The 24,499-nt window shown below is 39.5% G+C and overlaps 1 protein-coding gene across 2 annotated transcripts; it reads right to left on the reverse strand.

Moving 5' to 3' along the window:
- Positions 1-17,731: 17,731 nt before the first annotated feature.
- Positions 17,732-23,721, reverse strand: paqr7a (progestin and adipoQ receptor family member VII, a). 2 transcript variants are annotated; one of them, XM_034705118.1, is made up of 2 exons: positions 23,623-23,721; positions 17,732-19,278 (listed from the first exon to the last, which is right to left on the reverse strand). In XM_034705118.1, the coding sequence occupies exon 2, from the start codon at positions 19,239-19,241 to the stop codon at positions 18,177-18,179; it is 1,065 nt and encodes a 354-aa protein (XP_034561009.1). In that variant the 5' UTR covers positions 19,242-19,278; positions 23,623-23,721; the 3' UTR covers positions 17,732-18,176. The 2 variants fall into 2 exon arrangements, with proteins under 2 accessions (XP_034561009.1, XP_034561010.1); XM_034705119.1 differs by lacking the exon at positions 23,623-23,721 and adding an exon at positions 19,362-19,462.
- Between the last annotated feature and the right edge of the window lie 778 nt (positions 23,722-24,499).

Genomic DNA, 24,499 nt, shown 5'->3' on the forward strand with positions numbered 1-24,499 from the left:
TGGATACATCCTTTCAAAATAAAAGCTCGAAAATGACGCGCATGAAGTTCATTTAACTTTTCACAAAACTTTGAATTTTTAATTTAAAATCAGACATTTGAGAGAATATCAGACTTCTGGCTTTAATCAATAAATATTCAGAAAAAAAAATCAAAATTCTTACTATTTCTTTTGTAAACACATGTTTAATTGATTTTCACATTTTAAAGGGTTTGTACAAAATGTATCAAAACATACAGAAAACACATAGCACCATGGCCGTGGGAAGTAGGGGTGCTGAGGGTGCTGCAGCACCCACTGTTGGAAAAGGTATCACACGTTTTTTTCTGGATGCATAAATAAGTTGAAACAAAAACATTAATTAACACAATAAATCAGTTTTTTTTCCCATTGTATTATTTTCTGAAAATGTAATGCCTGAGGAAGATTTGAGAAATAATCATAGTAATTTTAAATAATTATTCATTTTAAAATAACCCAATGCATGGGCCCCAAACCACAGTGACCTTTTTATTCCCTAACATTGATATTACAAATGATAAAATGTGCATCAGCTTGAGCCCTTCAAAAATCCTCTTTGGAATTTGTTACTAAAGTTTAACATTTTAAACATTGAACACAACAGGAAGTGATTTGTTGTATTCTGTTTAACTTGACTCCACTCTGCCTCCAGACTGAGGACAACCACTGGCTGCTCCGTTTAAAGACACAATGCAGAATTTAATTCACATTTGTATGTGGCTTTTTGAATATTTCATGTCGTCCCATTTAGAATAATAATTTCCATACACTACCAGTCAAAAGTTTGGAAAGACCTTCTCATTCAAGGGTTTGTATTTATTGTAATGATTGTAAACACTGTAGATTAATACTGAAGACATCAAAACTATGAAAGAACATATATGGAATTATTGAATGAACAAAAAAGTGTTAAACAAAGCAGAATCTGTTTTATATTTTAGATTCTGTAAAGTAGCCCCCTTTTTCCTTCATGACAGCTTTGCACACTCTTGGTATTCTCTCTGTCTGCTTCATGAAGTGGTCTCCTGGAATGGTTTCTAATGAACATGAGTCTTGTCAAGAGTTCATTTGTAGAATGACTTGCCTTCTTAATGTGTTTGAGACCATCAGTTGTGTTGTTCAGAGGTAGGGTTAGTACACAATGGACAGCCCTATTTGACTACTGTTGTAATCCAGATTATGGCAAAACCAGATTATTTCATAGTTTAGATGTCTTCAGTATTAATCTACAATGCTGGAAATAATTAAAATAAATAAAAACAATTGAATGAGAAGATGTGTCCAAACTTTTGACTGGTAGTGTATGTATAGATATTATGATGACTTTCTTCCCCTGCCTCTTGGCTTTTATCCCATCATCCCTTCCCTCTCTGTTTTTTTCTCTCCTAATATTCTGCTCCTTAAACCAATGCCAGGTCATTTCTTGCACACGGGCAGTTTTCTGTAACGTTGTGCATTTGTGTGCATGTGTACGTTTGTGTGTTTGTATGTGTGTGTGCTTCATAACAGCATTCTAGTTGAAGCTTCTTATAACAAACTCTGTTAAAGTTTGATGGCATTTGTAAATTCTGCATGTTGCATTCTACGTAATTTAAATATAAAACATGTTTTACAAGGAAAACGTATACGTTTTTTTACTCAGTGCAGCTGAAACCTTTATAGAGTATTGACAGTTTTTCTCAATATGATTTGACAATAAATTTAAATTGTAAATTCCCGCTTCAAATTATGGATAGATTATTTTAGTAAGTGCACAAGTAAGTAAATTGTGTTTAGTATAGCACCTTGCACAGAGAATAGTCAAAGTGCTTCACATATCAATATTGACAAGACAATTCAATGTGGAATAAATCAAATAATAATGATAAAAGACAAAATAATAATAATAATACATTTTATTTATAACACACTTTTCATTTCAGGAAATCTCAAAGTGCTACAGGCACACAGTAAAAAGGAAAGGAGCAAATTTTAAAATAATAAAAAGAGTAATGTAGCTTTAGTGAAAGTTCAGACAGGAAGACTATAAAGCAATCACAGCAGTTGTTTAACTCTCCTCCCCCTTGTTCAATAGCTCACCCGCTTCCAGCTGCAGGCTCCGGAGCTGTCATTGGCTAATCAGCGGTGGCTGTCATCCAATAGCTCAGTGGCACGCCCTTATCGTCAGCCTATCAACTTTCTGCTGTCTTTTTAAATTTGTCTCTCTCTCCAGCTAGTTCCTTCTTGCCTTGATGGTGCACACCCCTCAGCCTCCCCATCTCCACCTGGTCTCTGCAAGTCTTCAATTCCTAGGATTCATCAACCACCACCACCAGTGTCTGGACTCTAGGGGATTTCTTCTGCTGCCAAATTCACACATCCTACGCTCACAAAAGTATCCCCATAGAGTCCTTACGCCAGAGATTTCTGTCAAGTTTCATTATTCATTAAGTTGTAATAAATAACCTTTAATCTTCAAACTGTGTCTCTCCTGATTGAATTTAAATAAGTTAAAAGCCTCTTTAAAGAGGAAGGTCTTTAATGTCTCTTAAAAGCATCCCCAGTCTGTGGGGTCCTGAGGTGGCTGGGCAGGGAGTTCCACAGACGTGGTGCAGCAGCTCAAAAGGCCTGATCTCCCATGGTCCGGAGCATGGTTCTGGGAGGGTGAAGGAGGTTCTGATGTGCAGAGCGTGAGTTCCGGGTTGGGGTTTGCTGTGTGAGGAGTTCTTTGAGGTATGGTGGGGCATTTCCATAGATGCACTGATGTGTCATGAGAGCGACTTTGTAGTGTATTCTTGCAGTGATGGGAAGCCAGAACTGGGGTGATGTGTTTGTGTTTTCTGACATGATCCAGGATCCTGGCTGCCGTGTTCTGGATTAGTTGGAGCTTGTGGAGACTTTTGCTAGGGGTCCCAATGAGGAGGGCATTGCAGTAGTCGAGTCTGGAGGAGATAAAGGCGTGGAGGAGCTTTTCAGCATCAGATACAGTGAGGGAGGGGCGGAGGCTGGCAATGTTCCTTAAGTGGAAGAAACAGGATTTGCGCAAATGTTTAATGTGGTTGTCAAAAGTTAGGTGAGGGTCCATAGCACAGATCTTATGAGTCAAGATAACTGACTGCAGCATTGACGTTTATGATGCCTCCAGGTTTGAAAGTAAAACCTTTGCAGAAACACCTGAAATTTGTTTCAACCTGCGGATTGTGAACAAAGAAGGATGGTATGCAGTGAATATCCTCCTTCATCCTGATATGACGACCTCTAAAGCCCATAAAACAAGGGGTAACACTACGGCAGCTAAGTCACTGAAAGATGAGATTAACAGTAAAGATGCAGATGGAGATGAATTGTTCACAAAGTAGCTTGAAAGTTCATTTATTTCCACAAACACAATGTTTAATAGAAGCTGCTGTGCTCTGCTGTGGTCTACCCTCCCTCTCTTTTCATCCCTGCACAGATTAAAGTGATTTATTGTTGTATTGTAGTTGTGCATGTTGCTGTTCCTGGTTTCTTTTTCTTTTTTCAGATTAGAGATTTTTACATTGAAAAGCTGCAACTCAGCCGTGTAGATCTGACAACTCCTGCATTGCAGTTGGGCTTATTCCAACAAAACTCCAGCCAACAGGACGTCTCTATCCACGGTCTGCTACCCTGAGCTGGCAGTCTGCAGACAAACACCTCTGGAGAATGAATCCGCTTGAGAACAGGAAGCCTTTTATTCCTCCTACAAGATTAAGTGTTCCAGGCAGGCAGACATAGCAGCTCACACACTCACATAGGGAACCTTTCAGTGTGTGTGTGTATGTGGCTAGACATGAAACAGTCGAGTACCTGTTTTCACCATCATGAACCTGAATGCCAAGAGATTCAACACATTTCTAAGAATAATTTTGATGCTCCAGTTCAGTCTTTGACATATTTTCATGACTTTTTATTTACAGCTTCTCTCTGGTTCTTTACTTCAGGATGTGTGACTGTAAGGCTGCAGTCATGCTAACATCTGTGAGGCTGAGATACTTGAAATGACAGTACTAACATGTTAAAATAACATGTAAGAATGCAAAGGTGTGTGTATTAACATAGCAAGAAAGCACATGTTAGACTGATGCCGTTACATGTTTCAGGTCACAAACCAAAAGATGGGATATCTTCAAATTTAGACTTAACAGTGGCATCAGATTAAAGCTGGGGTTGGTAGTCAGATTTAGAAACACTTTTTGTTATACTGGTTAAAATGATCTTTATGTCCCAATGGTAATCAATACATAATGTGTTCTTAAAAAAGAGGTAAAAAAAGCTGCTATCTACAGCCGGAGTAAACCTGGGAAAACACAAACCAATCTCTGCCATCAGGAGCCAAATGATGAAACCAATCAAATCCTGTCCTGCCGTTCTGCCCGCCTCCTGCAGAGCGTACATTTCATGTTTGTTTGTTTTTAACTTTCACTATGAGAATGTTTTGGTGTTTTCTTACCGCTGAGTGAGACATGAGTTGATGTAGTGCAAAACACAAACCATGTGCTGAGGACCGGTTTTGAATCAGTCACCATCATATGGTCGCTAATCAGTGGCGCTCGAGCATGTGAGCGGGGGCGTCGTTTTGGAGGAGCTCCGAGGGGAGGGGTGGAGGGGTTAGACCAGGGGCGTCAAACTCATGTCAGTTCAGGGGCCACATACATCCCAAGTTGATCTGAAGTGGGCCGGACCAGTAAAATAATAACATAATAACCCTATAAATAACGACAACTCTAAATTTTCCACTTTGTTTTAGTGCAAAAAGTACAAGTACATTCTGAAAATGTTTACATTCAATGAACTATCTTTCTACAAAAACAGCTGTTGTATTTTTTGCCATGATGAGTCTCACAGTGGGCTGAATATTTGACTCTTTAAGCCCTGAAACCTGCTGCGAACACATCAAACACACAGGTTATCCATTCACCTGACACAGAGTGTAATGTTTACAGCAAAAGAACAGATAGATTATAATAATGAAGGAGGTAAAGTTGATTATTTTGGACCCCTCAGCTCCAGCATGAACAGTTTGCTTGCTTGACAATGTTGTAGGCAGGGGTGTAGTGCTAGTGTTAGTAGTTAGTTGATCATCTTATAATGCTCTAAAAAGTCTTAATGATCTCAACCAGATTATGCAAACAGCAAGTCATCTATTTTCTCACTTTGAGAAAAAAAGTGCTGTTCAGGTGCGCTCCGTCAGCACTTTGATTTTATGCGACCCCCAGAGGACAAATTTGAAATAGTAGTTACTTTTTTGAAAAATTGCAGCTAATGTCTTCTCTTTAATTTTTTCACTTTACAAAGTTGTTCCACGGGCCGGATTGGAACCTCTGGCGGGCCAGTATTGGCCCACGGGCCACATGTTTGACACCCCTGGGTTAGACGGAGTCCTGAGGAAATGCTACATTCAAATTCATGCTAGTTTTCCAGGACTACCAACCCTAGCTTTAAAAGTTAGCAGATCACCAATGTGACTGCAATATCTGTGGACGAGGATGTCTCCCTTCTAAATGTCTCACTGATCCATACATTAGGTTTTGATACATTTCACATGAACAAATGAAAAGGGTAAAAAAAAATCAACATCATGGTGGAAAAACGTGGGATCTGCAAAGTCATTAGGAGATCCAGCTGCAGGGAAGGACCCAAATGCAGATAGAAACAGGCGGACTGGTGTAATTCAATGATTTTTTCTTGGTACCCTGCTTACAGGCTGGCACATGCAGGCAGACCAGTCATACAGGTTACAAGTGGCTCCAGGATTAAGTGACAAGAGTTTCAACAGAAAACAAAAGAAGACCGTTTCAGAGCATAGCACTCGGTCTAAAGGTGGAGAGGTGGAGAGTACAGACGGGATTAAGAATATAGACACGTGGCTGAACAGGAGGGACAGGGAGAACCGGGACAACGTAATCTGAGAACAATTCTTTTTTGTAGACTCTTACACCAATCAATCAGAAGAGGGATCACTGAAGTCACATGACTCAATGTGAAGGTTGATATCTCTCAAATCTACAGCCATCCATCTGAAAGGCCTCAAATCTAACAACAAGATATGCAAACCTGGTTTCACCTATGGTGCTTGAGGATAAAACCACCCCAAGTTCATTGTCATCTCATAACAAGACCTGAGGCAGCATCTGATCTCTCAAGAGGACATCATCAGTCTTTCCAAGATCTTAACAGAAGTTATTTCCCTGAGTGTCCAGTATTTTGGCAACATTTGAGTTACATGAATGTCCACTATGTACAGTACAGCTGTATTTTGCAGTATCTGATGACCTTGAGGGGAGACTGAAGGAGGAGCCAAATGCAGATTTTAAAATAAAAAGGTTTTAATAAACAAAAGAACAAAAGGTACAAACAAAACTACTGAAATGTCTAAAAACTAAATCCAAACAGTGTAAAATAACACAAAGAACACAGGAAAGATGCACAAAGATCCAACCCAGGACAGGGGAAACAGAGGAACTAAATACACAGAGGCTGAAAACGCCTACTATACTAGCAGTACTTACTGATTTGACCTAAATTTAGTATGTAGTATGCACAAAAGCAAAATCTGCAGTATGCCAAAACTCCCTGGATGTCTTAATGATTCCAGAAAATTTCTCAGTATGCATCGGACCAGTCTCCCTCATGTACTGTTTCCCACAATGCACAGCGCTCTTTCTGCATTTTCTTTTTTCTTCTTCGTTTAATGGGATTACAAATTCCATATAAACCACGTCTTAACTTTTTAAATCATAAGTGATGCTAAAGAAGGAGTTTATCTAACAACTTGTCCGTTGTTTACTTCTGCTTTCTATTGGACTATTGTAATTCACTTTTCACCTGCCTCAGTAAGTCGTCCCTCCATCGTCTTCAATTAGTCCAGAACGCTGCTGCAAGGCTGTTGACCAAGTCCAGCCAGACAACCCACATCACTCCAATTCTATCCTCCCTACATTGGCTTCCAGTTAAATTTAGGATTCATTTTAAAGTTCTCGTTTTCGTGTATAGAGCTCTGCAAGGTCAGGCTCCTGAATACATCGCCGACCTGCTCCACCCCTACCTTACCAGTAGGCCACTCAGGTCTTCTGACCAGGGCTTGCTGGTTGTCCCTCGAGCTCGTTTAAGAACAAAAGGTGACCGTGCTTTTGAAGTTGTGGCGCCAACATTGTGGAACGCTCTTCCTGTTAATGTTCGTTCAGCTATATCTGTTGTCGCCTTTAAAAAACTTGTGAAGACACATTTATTTAAACAGGCCTTCGACTCATTGTGTTCAGACTAATGTTCTATTAATGCTATGGTCTGTTTCTTTTAATGTGTTGGATATTTTCCTGTGAAGCACTTTGTGATTTTATTCTGTGAAAGGTGCTATACTAAATAAAATGTACTTACTTACTTACTTACTTACTTACTTACTTACTTACTTACTTACTTACTTACTTACTTACTTACTTACTTACTTACTTACTTACTTACTTACTTTCTGAAACCAGAAATCTAGCAACGTCTGGCTTAGCATCCTGCAGACCAGATCCAACAGAACAGTCAGACTAGAGACTAAATTCAAACCCAGTATACTACATTCATAGGTAGTATGTAGCAGGCCGTTTCGAAAACAGCCAGAGTGATTAACACAGGTGTGAAAACAGGACACAGGTGAAACTAATCATATTAATCCAAAAGGAGGGAAACACAAAGGGACAGGAAGTAAATATACACTGGAAACACAGGGATCAAGAACTACAAAATAAAACAGGAAACACAAGAAAACACTCAAAGGAATACAACATGAGACATGGATCACTAAACACGAGGAAGAAGAAGGATCATTTATAACAGAATAAACACAGAGAGGAACCAAGGCAAGAAACACAAACTAAACTAAAGATCAACTCATGACAGCAACGGATCGAGGTGCAGTCCACTAAAGGGTGGACTAACTAACAATATGGCATTGCTACACAGCAAAGTCACAAGCATGGTGAAAAACATCTCCTCCGTCATAGCTAATAATGTGTCACAGTTATCACCTGCTCAGCCTCTCAGCCCACTACATTTCCACTCCCCTTCGTTTACCTGAACCACACTCTCCTCATTAAGCCAACACAAATCACCTTATTTCTCATTACCTGCTGCCAGTATTTAAGTCCCGGTTTCAGCTCACCAGATTGTTCTCTCTGCAAATGCAAGACTCTCCAGCACTTTTCCTCAGACTGATCTCCAGGTTTCGACCCTGCCTGTCCCCGACCTTCCTTCCTCGTTTCTGCCCTGGTAACTACCTCAGCCTTCTGTCCCCGACCAAGAGATTTGCCTGCTCCTCTTCTGTTTCCAGCCTGATCCTCCACACAGCGAAACCAGCATCTCAACAGACATTGTGTGACCTGGTTAGTCAAGACTGTTACCTGCTGTTTCCTCCGGGCTCCAGTGTGCTGCTTTTGGGTTCACCCTCACACCCGTTACATAATGGCATGACTTCAAATCCTGGATATTAAACAGAACATAAAAGAAAAGAAAACATAGTGCTGGAAAACAATAATCAAATAAAGTTATCAGGTATAGACTGTAAGGGTTACACAAACAGTTTTAAAACAAAGCTCACAAGACACAAACAGAAAGAAGAATAGACTGTTAAGGAAGGGAGAGAAACAATTACTAAATTAGACTAACAAGAAATAAAAAAGGAGAAAAACAAAAATGAAAGAGAAGATAAAGACAAGAAGAGACATAAGATTTATTCTTGAGAGAGAGGAGAGAGATTCGTGAGGGGGTCATGAATGTGTGTGTGCAGTTATGAGAGTGTTAGTGTTTATGTGCGTGTTGTAATTTGTTAGGTCATAAAAGATTATTATTATATATGTTTGTCCTTTAAACAGACAACTCCCTGAAATGCATGAAATGAAGCAAACATATGTCCTTCCAAAGTAATAGATGTATAATTAACAGGATGGTACGGGCTGCCAAGGAGAGTCAGTTTTTAGGTTCATTCACTTTCTTTCTAACCGATGGAACAAACAAATGCAGGACAAACATTTAGATCACCCATATTTCCTGAATTATAGAATCAACCCTATTTAGTTAATAATTCTGTGACTTCAACAAAACAGCTCTGAGTTGTAGCTTGTAATAACACTCAGAGTATGTGGAGCCCAGTGAAGTTTAATGAGCAGTACAGAAATTAAATTTGGTACTTATCAAGGGAAGCAGGCCGGCCCCTTCTATTGTGAGTCAGACTGGAGGAATGTGGGAGAGAGTCCAACAGCACTATAATTCAGCTGATTCAGGGCTTTAAGGGAGTAACTGAGCCGTGCAATATGGACCGGGACAAACCAACACACACAGTAAGACTGGAGCCAGACTACAGGGCATGCCAGCAGGGTCTGTATATCTGACACCTGCAACAATATCATCTCCAAGGTTTACGCCAGAGGACGGAGAAAACCATCTCTGCTGAGGAAAACACTCCAGGACTTTCTGCTAACATGTCTGTGACACTGAAATCTGCTTTTATCAACCCTTTGGGTCAGCAGAAATGTTGTTTTGGAAAGCAGGACCCTAACTCGGATAAAGCAGGATGTGGATAGAGAATAGACAAGTTTTTGTGAATGGATAAGCTAATAAGAAGGAATAATGAAGCAGTTCAGCCAGTGTCAGGGGAAACACAGGATGGTGACCTGATACAAAATGGTTGTAGCATTAGTAATCCCTGAGTCCATCGTAGTATCTGTGATGTCACCCATCTGTTTCTGAAGAGCTGTTTTGAGGCCAACCATCGGCGGGAGCCATATTGTTGCTGTCCAGCGATTGTGAAGTAAAGAGGCGGGCTTTGAGCCTCCTAGCCAACAGCTACAGTGTTCAGACCTGTTAATCAAGTCAGCTGTGCCTCTCATTGGAAGACTCGTAATCTAAATATCTTTGAAATTGCCGCATTAGAAAAAAATTCACGCATTCACAATGTGTGCTGATAGAGAAATGATCTATCCAGACTACACTCGTCTTTTGAACCAGACTGTAAACATGTTTATTTCTGCTGTAAAGATCGTCTTCTTTGAATGGGTGTGTATGTGGATTCCAGTACTTCTGGAGCCAGCCTCAAGTGGATCCTCGATGAACTGCAGTTTTTAGCACTTCCGCATTGGATTCATATTTTTAGACCAGAGGTTGTCGCTTGGTGAGAACCCAGTATGATAGTATGATATCAATGAGGAGGAAGTCAACTTTTAAATGAACCCTCCTGTTATGTTCGTTTCTTAGGGACAGCAATAATGTTCCTGGGCCACTTTTAATGAAAAAATCCTAGTAAACATTTTTTAAATATACTTTTTAACTCCATTACCAACCATTTAAATCAATATTTAGTGCAATAGTGTTTATTGAACTCTCACAGATCAGGGTTCAATGAGGATAACTCACTCGTTTTTTATGAAATTCAAGTAAAATTTGTTTTAATGTACATTGAAAAGCCCTAAATAGAAATACAATAGTTTTACATGACTTAGATTTTTGTTTATTTTATTTTATGTCATTCTTCCTTCTCTTGAGGAGTGCAGACGCTTTTTTGCTTGCTCTTGCTTATGCTTGCATTCTTTTCCTTTTAACTCTTTTTTCTTCACTGAGAGACTACAAGCAGTCACTCCAGGATACTTAGAAACCACTGGGACTATAATTTATTGTCAACAAAGTAAACTACTGCCTTATCTCGACATTTTATCAAAACTGCAAACGTGGCCTACTGATCGGCAAAAGCCTGTTAGCAGCTAAGCTAACTGGAACCAAAATGCCTCCTTTCACTGTGGACGATTTTCAGAAGATCCTTCAGAAAAAAAGACCACATGACTCCAGTTCTTAGATCTCTACACTGGCTTCCTGTCTGTCAGAGAACAGACTTTAAAATCCTGCTGATGGTTTATAAAGACCTGAATGGTTTAGGTCCAAAATACATGGCTGATCTGCTACTACTTTATGAACCACCTCGACCTCTGAGGTCATCAGGTACTGGTCTGCTTTCAGTCCCTAGAGTCAGAACGAAACATGGTGAAGCCTCGTTTAGTCATTATGCACCACATATCTGGAACACACTCCCTGAAAGCTGCAGGTCTGCTCCAACTCTCACCTCTTTTAAATCAAAGACTAAGACTGTCTTATTTACCACTGCCTTCCTGTCTTAGATTATTTTAACCCACTTTAAATTAAAATTTTAATGTAATTTTTAATGTATTTCTAATTTTCCTTATCTTTTCTGTTTTATCATATTTGTCATTTTAATTGTGTTCTTTTATGCCTGTCTGAATGTCTCCAATGCTTTTAATGTTTTAATGTAAAGCACATTGAGTTGCCCTCGTGTATGACATGTTCTGTACAAATAAAGCTGCCTTGCCTTGCCTACATTTCTCATTTTGTAGTGATGTTGATAAATTACCATGAGACACCTCTTCTGTCACATGCTGCCCAGACTTTTATGCAGTTTTTAGCTGGTTTGGAAGGCATATATTACCTAAGATGGAAGGAACCTCTGAATGCCACTAGCCTTTCATCCACTGTGACATTAGAAATGCGAAATAACACTTTTTACCATTTTTATTTTTTATTTTTGAACTTTAAAATGTGTCAATTTGACACGCAACATAAAAGGAGGGTTAATATATTTAAATTATTATTATTATTATTTTAAATCACATAAAAAAGTCTGTTTTTATATGATCAAGATTGAGATTACTGCACAAACAAATACATGCTGAGATACCAGAGCTGGTTACATCACAGGGGATCATGATTTCATACATGGTAACTTTTCCTTCAAAGCCACAGGGAGTGTCAAAACTGTTTTCACCGGCTCAGCAGTACGCCACAAGAGATGTGAGAACCAGTGTGTGTTTAAGGTCGAGTTTCAGAAACTTTTTCATGCTGTCATGTCCTCCTATCAGTAGGATGCAGAGAGAGAGGGAAGCTTCAATGTACAAAAGGATTTTCATCATAATACTTAAGAAGAAGAATCATCTTTTATTATTACTAATGTCAATAAAAATAATCAGCCCTACTGCAGTGTGTGATCTTGGTAAAGTGTCAGTAGGTTAGACATTATTAGTTTGATGTGAATTCAACTGTGATCATGACCACATGGGGGCAGCAGGTATTCTGTACTTCCATCATTTAAGCTGGATCCATCAAAGAAATACATGATCCAGGTTCTGATGGAGAACACATACAAATATTAAGTTATCATTATTAAATAGTCATTTTTAGAACACTTCTCTGATGCTGTAGTTTTCACATTTAGTCTGCTTCTTATCAGCAGACAAGCCACAAAAATACATCTCATGGAGATGTCTTCTATTGTAATTCAGACATTCACTGGAAAAACTGCCCCTCCAAAAACAAGAAAAAAAAATTATTTCAAGGTACTTTTACCTTGAAATAAGCAAAAAAATCTGCCAACAGAACAAGTGGAAATTTGCTTGGTAAGATTTCTTAAAATAAGACGTAATATTTAGAAAACTGTGATCTTAAAATTAGCAGGGAAAACTTATTTTAAGTAATATTTGACCAGTATTTTAAAGCTTAGTGTCTCAGGATAAGCCAGGAATGATAACAATTAGTATTATTTTTTAAAAAAAATATTTTTGCACTAATAAATTTCATGTCAACTTCTTCATTTGAGATATATTCACCTTAGTTTGAGTTGTATTATAGCAGCACTTCTCTAGTTTTAAGACCATCTTGTATTTGAAATAAGATGACAAAGTTTAATTTGAGCATTTTGAGATATAATGTCTTCTCATAGTGAGCTGGATATACTAATATTCAGTCATGTTGTTTTTTAGGATAAGCCAGCTATGCTCTAAAGTAGGTGTTTCATTGTGTGCATGTAGTTTGAGGAAGTATATTTTGATCTGATTTAGAAGAAACAGTGCCTGAAAACTGAAACCCACACTTAAAAACAACAAATTTTCTTTCTTTCTTTCTTTCTTTCTTTCTTTCTTTCTTTCTTTCTTTCTTTCTTTCTTTCTTTCTTTCTTTCTTTCTTTCTTTCTTTCTTTTATCAATGGAGCTGTGTTCTGATAGATTCTCCAATAAAATGCATTTCCTTAAATCAAGTAAAGTGTCTTAAATCAAGATTATCCGTCTTCTACAAATAAGATCTCAGCTTGAAAAATGTCTGAAATGTAAAATAAACCTTGTTTCTTCTGAATGACAACTCAAAACAAGATCATTTCAAGATATTTTGACTTAACAAGATATTTAAGATGTCTTAAAACAAGTCCCTCTATCTTGCTCAAATGTTACTTGTTAAGTAAATTTATCTTAAATGAAGTGGGAGAAGACATTTTGACTAAGAATGAGACAATTTCACTTTGATAAGGTAAGATTTGGAGTTTTTGTAGTGTTCTTACAGAGCTTAGAAACTGCCATGGTGAGTTTTGCTCTAGAAATCCTTTGGTGTCGGTCAAACAGGAAAGAAAAGATGTACCTGTTGCATAATCAGCCTGTTTGATAGTCTCAGCAGCCCAGCCGGTAAACTTTACTTCATTGTTGCAGTGTTGGCCCCTGCTTTTTCTACTGCTGCAGACTAACAGCCACATTCAGACCGACTTTGGGCCTGGGTGAAAAACACAGCCACTCATTCATTTGAATGAGCAAAGTCTGACAGCACACTGATGGTGCTAATGAGTGTAGCAGAGAAAAGGGCTTGGCAAAGGGGAAAAAAACACAGGACTGTGAGACAGGTTTGACCCTGCACAGCTAATGGGAGAAAGCAACACAGCGTCATCAGGTCAGGGCGCCTGTGAGCAGGAAAGGAACATTTATTAACATGATATTTCTTCTTCCATTACAGAGAACATGTCTCTTACATGTAATCCTAACTGCAGGTCCATGTTTGTGTGATCACTCAGCACTAAAAGCCAGAGTCCCTTTGTGCTAGGTGCTAGTCTAAGATTACAAATTACTTAAACATATGCACAGCGTCGCAGTGTCAAGTGTATCCATACAGTATGTAAATAACAGCTGAGGCCCCGCCAGGAGGAACACTGTTCAACAGGTAACCATGGAGACTAATTAACCACTGGGAGACATCCAAGGAAAAACAGCCATCAGATTTACCGTCTGCTCGGCAAAATTGTCAGGATTTATTATTTTTTTTTAACTTTTCTTACAAAAAACACTCATATAGGATATGCATGAAAATACAAATAACAGAACATAATATCCTTCAAAAGCAGAATGACTGGCAGGTAAAGTGAGAATATCACAAGTAGGAGGCCGATGAATAATGTAAAATCTTATGAATCTGAAAAAAATGTAACAAGGACACTAATATCTTAAAATCTGCAGCCGTTGTATCATATATCATATTATATGGAGTTTTCAGTGCACAAAGCAATCAATGCATAAAGCTAGATCAGGTTATATAAGCATGACTTTTCACCATTGAAGAACATTTTTATCGTCAAAGAAAGAGGTCGACTGAGGGCACATCAAGCTGCATTCTATAGATATGAGGATAAAGTGGAAGCCCATTGTTCCCTCCACAATCTATGAAAGTCAACATGCTCCTGATAATGCTGCCGACACTGGGACTGCAGTGTTCCGGCTAACTAAACAAATAAAACAAACACGATCCAAGTTTATCATCTGGCTTTCTTACTAATGACTAGGCTGTGTTAAATACTTGGTTCTGATTGGTCAAAGCCCCATAACAACAACGTCAATTAATATAGCTACGCTATAGGGACAACCTGATCACACGTCATGTCAGATCAATCTGTTGGAAGGAGTCTGTCACATTCCCCCTCTGCCTGTTGACAGTGTGTTAGAATGAAATAGAACAGATCAAAGCAGAACAGAATAAAATGGAATAGAATGAAATAGACTAGAATGGAATAGAAGGAAATAGACTAGAATGGAATAGAATGGAACAGATCAAAGCAGAACAGAATAGAATGGAATAGCATGGAACTGATCGAAGCAGAGTAAAATAGAATTGAATTGAACAGATCAAAGCATAATAGAATAGAATGGAATGGAATAGAGTAAAATAGAATAGAATTGAATGGAATGTAACATATCAAAGCAGAACAGAATAAAATGGAATGGAGTATAACATAATGAAATAAAATAGAATGGAACGGAACAGATCAAAGCAGAACAGAATAGAATGGAATAGAATGAAATAGACTAGATTGGAATAGAATGAAATGGACTAGAATGGAATAGATAGAAATAGACTAGAATGGAATAGAATGGAACAGATCAAAGCAGAACAGAATAGAATGGAATAGCATGGAACTGATCGAAGCAGAGTAAAATAGAATTGAATTGAACAGATCAAAGCATAAAAGAATAGAATGGAATGGAATGGAGTAAAATAGAATAGAATTGAATGGAATGTAACATATCAAAGCAGAACAGAATAAAATGGAATGGAGTATAACATAATGAAATAAAATAGAATGGAACGGAACAGATCAAAGCAGAACAGAATAAAATGGAATAGAAGAGAATGGAACAGATCGAAGCAGCATGGAAAGGAATGGAACAGATCAAAGCAGAGTAGAATAAAATAGAATGGAATGAAACAAGTCAAAGCATGATAAAATAGAATGGAAATGAGTAAAATAGAATAGAATTGAATGGAACAGATCAAAGCAGAACACAAAATGGAATAGAATGGAATAGAATTGAACAGGTCAAAGCAGAGTAGAATAGAATGGAACCGATGAAGCAGAATAGAATAGAATGGAATGGAGTAAAACAGAATGAAATAAAATAGAATGGAATGTAGCAGATCAAAGCAGAATGGAACAGATCAAAGCAGAATAGAATGGAATGGAGTAAAATATAATGGAATAGAACATTTCAAAGCAGAATAGAATGCTTCCAATTGATGAAAACCCCATAACAGCAGCGATTAATTCTCACCATCAAAGGTGATGCTTGAGACAACCTGATCTATTAAATCAATCCTCAGATAGTATTCTGTCACATCCCCCCTCTGCCTGTTGACACTGTGGTAAAAACGTTAGTGTCTTCTCAGGCTGGACTTGAGAGTGGTAATATATTGACAGTTAGTGGGCACAGATGTGACAGCAGCCTGAGGAGCTACTAGACCCCAACCATCCTGTCCTGTGATCCAGACAACAGCAGCAGCAGAGCTGGAGAGAGCATCTCTAAGCTGCTGATCTCTACAAAGTCAACCCCAAAGCTTCACATTGGGGTCTTGCTCACATTCGGCCAGGAACCTAATTTGCATAACCACCTATTCACTTAACATTACCCATATACCCTTACATATACAGTATGTAGATACGATATGCATCCATGGGGACTCTGACATTCCTTCTAAAACATGTTTAAAGTTTTTGTTGTCCATAGATAAAGTAGCAACAAGAGGTTAAACCCAGCGGCAAGCAATTTGACAAGCTGCAAAAGAATACACTATCATGGTACCTATTTTCTTTAATTAGTACACTCATGTAACACCCACACTCACTTTTCCCTTGTTACCCAGAAGGCACAAACAAGAATTCCAGTAGGACAGTGACATACATAATACAAAAAGGTCAACACTTACATTCTGTGTGTCTACAATAGGACATAATACTCTGTAGCTCCCTCATCAAATGTTCACTTTTCTTAAATACAGTCTAAAGACAGTGCATCCATAAGAACAGTAAAAATACGTGTTTTCAGGGTATACTCTCTCAGTACAAACTTTATGCTGAATTTAACATTAAATGTGCAAAAAGCTGGCAGTCAAGGCACAACGACGAAAGCCCGGATGATGCGTCATCACTCTGTAAAATAATAGATATCTTTTTAATGTTAATGAATGAAAGTGCCTGAATCTTTATTTAGGAAACACAAAGATCTGCCACAGTCATTAATCAGTGTTTTAACTTAAAACATTTCAATATGTAAGTTTTTAAGAAATACAAATGTAGCAGTCTGAATGAAATACAGCTTCAGTATTTATAAAACAACAACTAGACTCAATCATTTTTTAGGACTATAAATAAATACTTAGATACTTACTAGATATTATTTAAGCATAATGGGATATAAAATGACTGAAGCGTATTGCATTCACATAAGAAAAAAAAATCTGCTGTGTTTTTCTGAATTAAGGAGTTATTGGGAGGCCTACCTGAACATCAACAGAAACTCTAACCTGTATGCGGTTAAGCCACTAGCTTACCTGCCGGGATTTTACATTTTCTGAATAAATGATGATTTATGATATTCTCAAAGTGAGATTATTTTTAAAATCCCAGTTTCCACTGACTAATTTCAGTTCAGAAAATGTTAGCGGCTTAACCACATACATGTTAGAGTTTCTGTTGATGTTCAGGTAGGCCTTCCAATAACTCGTTAAAGCTGCTGTTGGTAGTCACAGAGTACACATCTGTTCAGAGAGAGGGACTTCCAATGTCAACACTATCCCTCCCAACCAGATTTCCTCTTAGCCCCCCAACACAGATCGGCGTGCGCAGTCATGATAGTGCCGGACTCATAACCAATCGGAGGACTTAGTAGGGGCCGCCCCTTAACCAATCAGGACAGAGGATTGGAGATTAGCTGTGATTGGTCTGTCATAACGGGAACGAGGGGAATAATAACATTGCTTGATACAAAGGGATTGGAAAACGCAGAGATTTCGCAATAATCTCAAATTACTTCACTTACTGATGAGTACCGATTGGCCTTATGACCTTTTCTCCAAACCCAGCAGAAAAAAAGTAACATTTTTTCCACCATTCCTACCAACAGCAGCTTTAATTCAGAAAAACGGGGCAATTTTTGCTCATGTGAATGCAATACGCTTCTGTACAAAATTATAAACTGCAACAACTTCTTGTAAATTAGTCCAGACTGTCAGCAGTGATGTTAGTTTAAGGAATCAGATTTGTTCTTGTTTCAAACCGATGAATAAAAAATGCTGATATTGTAGTTCATTTAAAATATTTGATCTCAAGTCTTTACCATAAAACTAACTCCTGATAGTCTCATGTTTCTCTTCTATTGTCTGCAACTAACTATAATGCAATATTCCTGTTTCAACATCCATTTACATAACACTGGGTTGCAGCAAATAATTAGTACCCTTTATAGCATGACACTAAGTGTGAAAGGAAAGGCATACGATGCTTCTGCACACACTTCCTACTACATCTAATCTATTACTTTGACTTGTTCCTCAAATCAAGCACTCGATTAACTCTCCTTAGCACGACAACAGCAATCAGAAAACACACAACCAGAGTGACCACATAGAGTCCCACAAAGAGAGCCGCCTCCCCGCTCCCATGCAGACCTGAGTACAGCTCTCTACGGCCCGTAAAGTCAAGGTAGGAAGCTTGGATCTGACACAAGGTGCAGCACGACAGGAAAACATGGAATATCTGATGACTCTGTCCAACAAAATCGCAGCGCCCAGGTAAGCAGCTCTCCATCAGGGGGAAGGTGAAGAAGAAGGAACAGCTGAGGAAGAAAGCCACCTGGCCAAAGTGATAGAACACAGCCGGGTCGTTGGTCTCTGTGGACCAGGACATGAGTCTTTTAGCTACAGGACTGCTGTCCCAGGTATAGGCAAGTGCAGAGGGAACCACCTGGCACACCTTGCGCACCGAGCTTGGTAGGCGGTGGTTGCAGTATTTACCGTAGCAGCACCCCAGGCAGGACAGACAGCTGAGAATGGTGGCAGTCGGCATGAAGATCCCATTGACGTGACGGTGCATGCTCTCATCCACGCCGTAATAAAAGTGGACTATGGCACTGCCAAACTGGTACTGTGCCACCCCAACATAGTCCAGAAAGAAGAAGACATAGTGATACATCTCAGACTTGCCCCCAAGTAGGTGGGCTAATGCACTGAATGCAGAGTAGATCAAAGAAGACAGGACCAGGACAAACAGAGGCCATGAATGAGGATCACTAACAAAGTGGACAGTCTCACAGAGCTGCCGCAGTTTAACCAGAACAATTAGAAAAGCTAGAAGGTGAGTCCAGACGTTGATGGTCTCATTGTGCCGCTGAAATAAAGATAAGAAGTAGTATCGCCAGTTCTGGTTGAGTGGTCGGTAACCGGTGCAGACGTAGCGCTCCCTGAAGTAGTAGGGGACCTCAGTGTCTCTGACAGTGCCAGGCATGGAGGGTGCAGCATCGGTTAGTATCCTGGGAACCTCCCTGATTTGCTGAAGGCTGATGAAGAGTCGACCAATCTTCTCCATGACAATGGTTGCCATGACTGTCAGTAGCTGAGAGTTGCACACCGGCTCGTTCCTGCAGAGAAAAAATGTAGAAGTCAAAATCCACAAAAATAGCAGTGTTTGCGTTGGGTTGAAAATCGGGATGGTGGTACGTACACCTGAGGGTCAGAACAAGGCAAAGCTTCCCACAGAGGTTACACTCAGCAGTGCTACCACAGGCTGCAAACAACTCAGCTGCCCCATCATAGACAGAGAGCCCAACACCTAAGTGGTAAAATGTTAGAGGACCACAGTCATCCATGGAACCACCACATTTAGCTCCGGCCTTCGGGACAAAGGTTCAGAGTCCCCTGAGAGAAAACAAATACATATCAACATTTCTAAATCATTGAAGACATTTTAAAGTCCAACTGTAACTTCATACTGTGCAGAGCACTTTATATCACTACTTGAAACCATTTAATATCCACAGTGCAGCTAATGGATCTTTAAATGAGCCACATTGTGCAAGTGTGTAAACTTGTGTAATAGATTTGTACATGCAAGCCAAAGACATTTCTAACTTTTGTATGCATAACATGACAACTGAGGGACACCTCTTTTTCTTTTTTGAAGTGGGGTTGTATGGAGGTACTTGTCAATACTAAGTGTATAGGCGTTTTTCTACTGGAGGAACTTTACCCTGGAACTATGTGCGTTTTGACCGGTGGACCCAGGGTCTAAATTTAGTTCAGGTGCAGAGACACTTTTTTTTTTATATATATATATTCTGATAGATTAGATATATATTGACATAGAGTGGTCTAGACCTCCTATGTTTGTAAAAGCGTCTTGAGATAACTTTTGTTGTGATTTGGGGCTATACAAATAAAGATTGATTGATTGATTGATAATCTCCCCCCTAAAAAGCCCCTACTAGTGGGGTAGTACTTCTCAAAGGACCCAGGGCTTTTGGGGGGCAGGGCCTGCAATGTTGAACGTGTCTGATTGGTAGATTAACCTCAGTGTTTTTATTCCGCCTGCCGTCCAACAATAACATCACACACATCTGTGATTCACTTGATTTCTCTTTCTTTCATTAGTTTCTCTTTGTTCTATCTTTTTTGTATGTGTGTGTACTTTTCAAAAGAAGAAGCTGTGATTCTCTTGATTTAGCAGCTTGTAACAGTAGTCTTCTCTCAGCCTACCCTGAATGGAATCAGATATTTAATGATCGTCTAAAGACGTTTATGAGGGATGCATCCGGCTGAGAGTCTCCAGTTAACAGGGTCGCTGTTTAAACCAAAACACCGTCGATCTCTGCCACGGCTTTTTGAGTTCAAAAGGATTTTAAAGCCGTGTTGAAACGTCTTTGCTACTCGTGCTTATCTCCTCTCACGTGTTGATTCAGTGAATCCATCTGTGATGAAATATAGCACCATCTAAAACAGCACCAGCTAAGTTTCTTCATGCTAACAGGCTAACTGTTGTGTTGCTCATAATGATACCTGCCTGTCCGTCTGCTTCTATGGGGTCATCTGTGATGAATGGCATTCCTCTTTGTGTTACTGCCCTCTACTGGTCTGGTGGTGTAGTGCATTCACTTTTTTTTTCCTCACTGGCCTGATTTGCACAATCTACCTGAGACTTCGCAGACAATAATGGGGGCACAGGAACCTTTTAGTTCAGGGTAAAGTAGTTCTGGGGGCTATAAGACCCCGGAACTCTTGGTTGAAATGCACCTTATGACTCACAGGTGACCCTGAGGTCAACTTAGCCCCTTATGAGAAACCAACACAAGGCTGGTCTATCAACCACTACATCAGAGGTCATTTGACCACACGATTAAGTCATTTTAGAAACTTCTGACCCAAACACTGATGCAGGTTGAAGCAATGAATATAATATTTTCAGTGCTTTTATTTGTGCCCTCATATTTGGCACCATTATCCAGACACAACATGCATGTGTTCCTCCACCTGCAGAGCACTGAGTAGTTCCTCTGGTCCGTGACGTGTGACTCAACCTGACTTTTGCGAAGTGTTCTCTTAGGGGTCGACCGAAAATCTGCATTTGGGAGGATTATCTGTATCAAGTGTTTTATTTGGGGGGACAGAGACTTTGCCGTCGCTGCCCCGACTCTCTGGAACTCTCTCCCTCCAAACATCCACAACTCTGGCTCTCTTCACTCATTTAAGATCAACTCCAAGCCTACCTCTTTGAAAAAGCCTACAACACATAACCTCTACTCCCTCCACATCTCTGATCTGTCCTTCTGTATATTATACCTTTATCTTTTTTACACTTCATGGAAAGCATCTTTGATTGCCTAAATGAATGTATTAAAAAGGGTGCTACTTTGGCTCAGCTGCATGTGTGTCTTTTTGTACTCATCACTCTGTCTCACCTAACAGCCAACAACTGAAATGAAAGACCGGAGCACTTATGTGACAGGTTAACACATGAACTGTAACGGGTGTGCAGGTTTCAAAGATAAAAACTCACCTGTGCATATTCATCTCTAGAGATTCTTAATGAAGAAGCTAAGTTCATTTGAATGGCAGGTCCACAGTAAACATTTTGACAGTTATTGGTCTCATGTGATCCGCAAGCGTCTGTGCTTTAAGTGTTTGAAAGCTGTTTGCTGTTGCCAGGGACGTTTTATTTAATCTAAATTCCCTGCTGAAGCTGAAGACATGAAGGGACACTGCTATGTGATGATATAAAGTGCCAAAGCAGAGCAGGGATCAGCAGACCCTCAGGCTCCCTGAAAGTCTGCGTGCCACCAAATAAAAGTTTGAGAAAAATGCAGGAAATTGTTTCTGATCCCCCTGAAGAACAATGAATTGTTACTTTGAAATGTCTGCATTACTTAAAAAACAAGCTATCTATGTTAATAAACCCCTGACAGCTCTATTCACCAAGAACTTGTTCTTTCTCTTATTTGTTTTGCCCCTCATACACAAGCACTGCCTGCTCACAGTAGGCAAGCTTTAAGCTGTGTGTTGTGACAATGTCAGTGTTGTGCCTTTATTTAAGACTCTACAGCAGCACAAACACAGACAAGAGCTAAAACATCATCATTATTCTATTGCTACATACGTCCATACATAACATGTGTGCTGTGAATTCAGATCTCTCTCCTTGAAAGGTGCTGCAGGTCGATCAGTGCTGAATGATGCAGGAACTTAGTGATGAGCAGTTTTCTCAGTTTGCTTTGATACCAAGCGGCAACCTCCAGATGGGTGACGTCACAGATACTACATCCATTATTTATACAGTGTGTCTGGTACACAGTCACACCACGTATGTTTAATAAAGAGGGAACATGTGTAGCAAATGTAAGTGTATTTGAGATTCTGCTAAAATGTGCACTCTGGCTTTGGCTTATTTACTTCTATACTTTTATAAAGTACTTCTATACTTTTCTTTGTACAGATTTTATTTTCATTTAGAATTTTTAGATTAGATTTTAGGTTTCTATATTTATTGTCCTTACTGTCTTGTTGTCCGGTGTTTCAATTACATGTGTGAGCTCACTTGGCAAGAAAGCTTTCTTGATTCTTGATTTACACATCATGTCGCTTCCCCTCCCCCTGTCACAGCCTCAGCAGAGAAGTGAGAGAGATGTTAGATTTATGTTCCCAGAGGGTTGGTAATATCAGATGTCAGATCTCACCTGCTGACATGGATTCCCCTGAAAAACACAGACTCAGTTATTGTTCCACCGACACCCAATGAGAGGTGAGGCGTAGAAGAAAGGCAGCCCATGCTTAGTGTAGGCTCACCGCTCTCTCCACCTGCCTCACTCAGAAAGGACTTGCATGTGTTAGCCACTGCTGCAAAGAGTTTGAGAATGAATTCAAGATTTAGATAAATCTGCCCCCTCTCTATATTGTTGGTATAACACATACATCAGATTGTTATATAATACATAATGTAATTCACAGACTGAAGGTAAAGCTCTTCTTAGTGTATATGAAACTGTTAATGATGTGATTTTATATGTTTTTATATCTGGTCTTTGTTGATGTTCTGCGTTGAAATAAGTAGTGACAGTTCAGTTGGAGAAAAAGGAGTGGCTGCAGTTTTAAACTTGTCATGCATACAGTATATTCTCCCTCCTTATAAATCATAATTAAAGAGCCTATCAGGCATGTTTACAGTGAGGTCACCGCCCAGAGGAGAAGTTACAGTGAGGTGTTTCATATCTGCAATAAAAAGAACCACAAAGGTTCATTAAAGTCGTCTCGGTTTGGCATCAGACTCTGATAATCCTCTGTAAGTCTCAAAAACCCGGGGCGGTTCATAAAAGTTCTGAAGCAGCTCAAACTAACTCCTTACGCGCATCACACTGTCCTGTCTCCGCTCAACAGGTCACACACACACACCGACACACACACCGACACACACACACACACACCTGATGGCTCCTCACCTTTAGTGACAGCTCGTCTCCTTCAGTGTCCGCGGCTGAAGTGACCTCTTCCTCCTCCCTCTCCTCCGCCCGAACAGAGAAACATTCAACACATTCAATCGGTGAACTCAAGAGAGGAGAGAGACTCAAGTTACTGTGCGTCCTGGAAGTACAAACCGGAAGTCCAGTGTCCATGCTGAGAAAATAAAAGTGTTTGACTGTCCTGCAGAGAAACTGACATGCTGACTGATCTTTATTGATCTGTTGGAAATAATTAATGAAGAGGTCAGATTTTAAAGAGTGTGACAGACTAATGTAAAAAACATTATTCAAAAAGTTAAATGACGGTGTTTAATTTAATAGTTTTTAAGTAATAAAACAAATTTATCCAATCCAATCCACTTTATTTATATAGCACATTTAAAAAAAACAATAAAGTTTACCAAAGTGCTGCACAGTGTGATTCAGTAAGTTAACACCAAGCGACAACCTCCGGTCTAAAAATATGAGTCCAATGCAGAAGTGTTAAAAACTGCAGTTCATCAAAGATCCACTTGAGATCCGCTGGCTAGATCAGATAAACATGGCGAGCGCCCCAGGAGAACCCATGCCTGTACACTACACATTTGATCCAGAATCTGACCCCAAGCAGGAGGAGGCAACTGTTGAAGTGTTGCAGTTCAAGCAGCAACTTCCAGTCTAAAAATATGAGTCCAATGCGGAAGTGTTAAAAAACTGCAGTTCATCGAAGATCCACTAGAGGCTGGCTCTGGAAGTACCAGAAACCACATACACACCAATTCAAAGGAGACGACCTTTACAGCAGAAATAAACATGTTTACAGGCTGGTTCAAAAGATGAGTGTAGTCTGGATAGCTCATTTCTCGATCAGCGCACT

The sequence above is a fragment of the Notolabrus celidotus genome, chromosome 16, assembly GCF_009762535.1.
Source record: "Notolabrus celidotus isolate fNotCel1 chromosome 16, fNotCel1.pri, whole genome shotgun sequence".
Lineage (NCBI taxonomy): Eukaryota > Metazoa > Chordata > Actinopteri > Labriformes > Labridae > Notolabrus > Notolabrus celidotus.

What these genes read in the sequence shown, in the direction of transcription:
- paqr7a (XM_034705118.1), bottom strand. Translation starts at nt 19,241, where the DNA reads ATGGCAACCATTGTCATGGAGAAGATTGGTCGACTCTTCATCAGCCTT.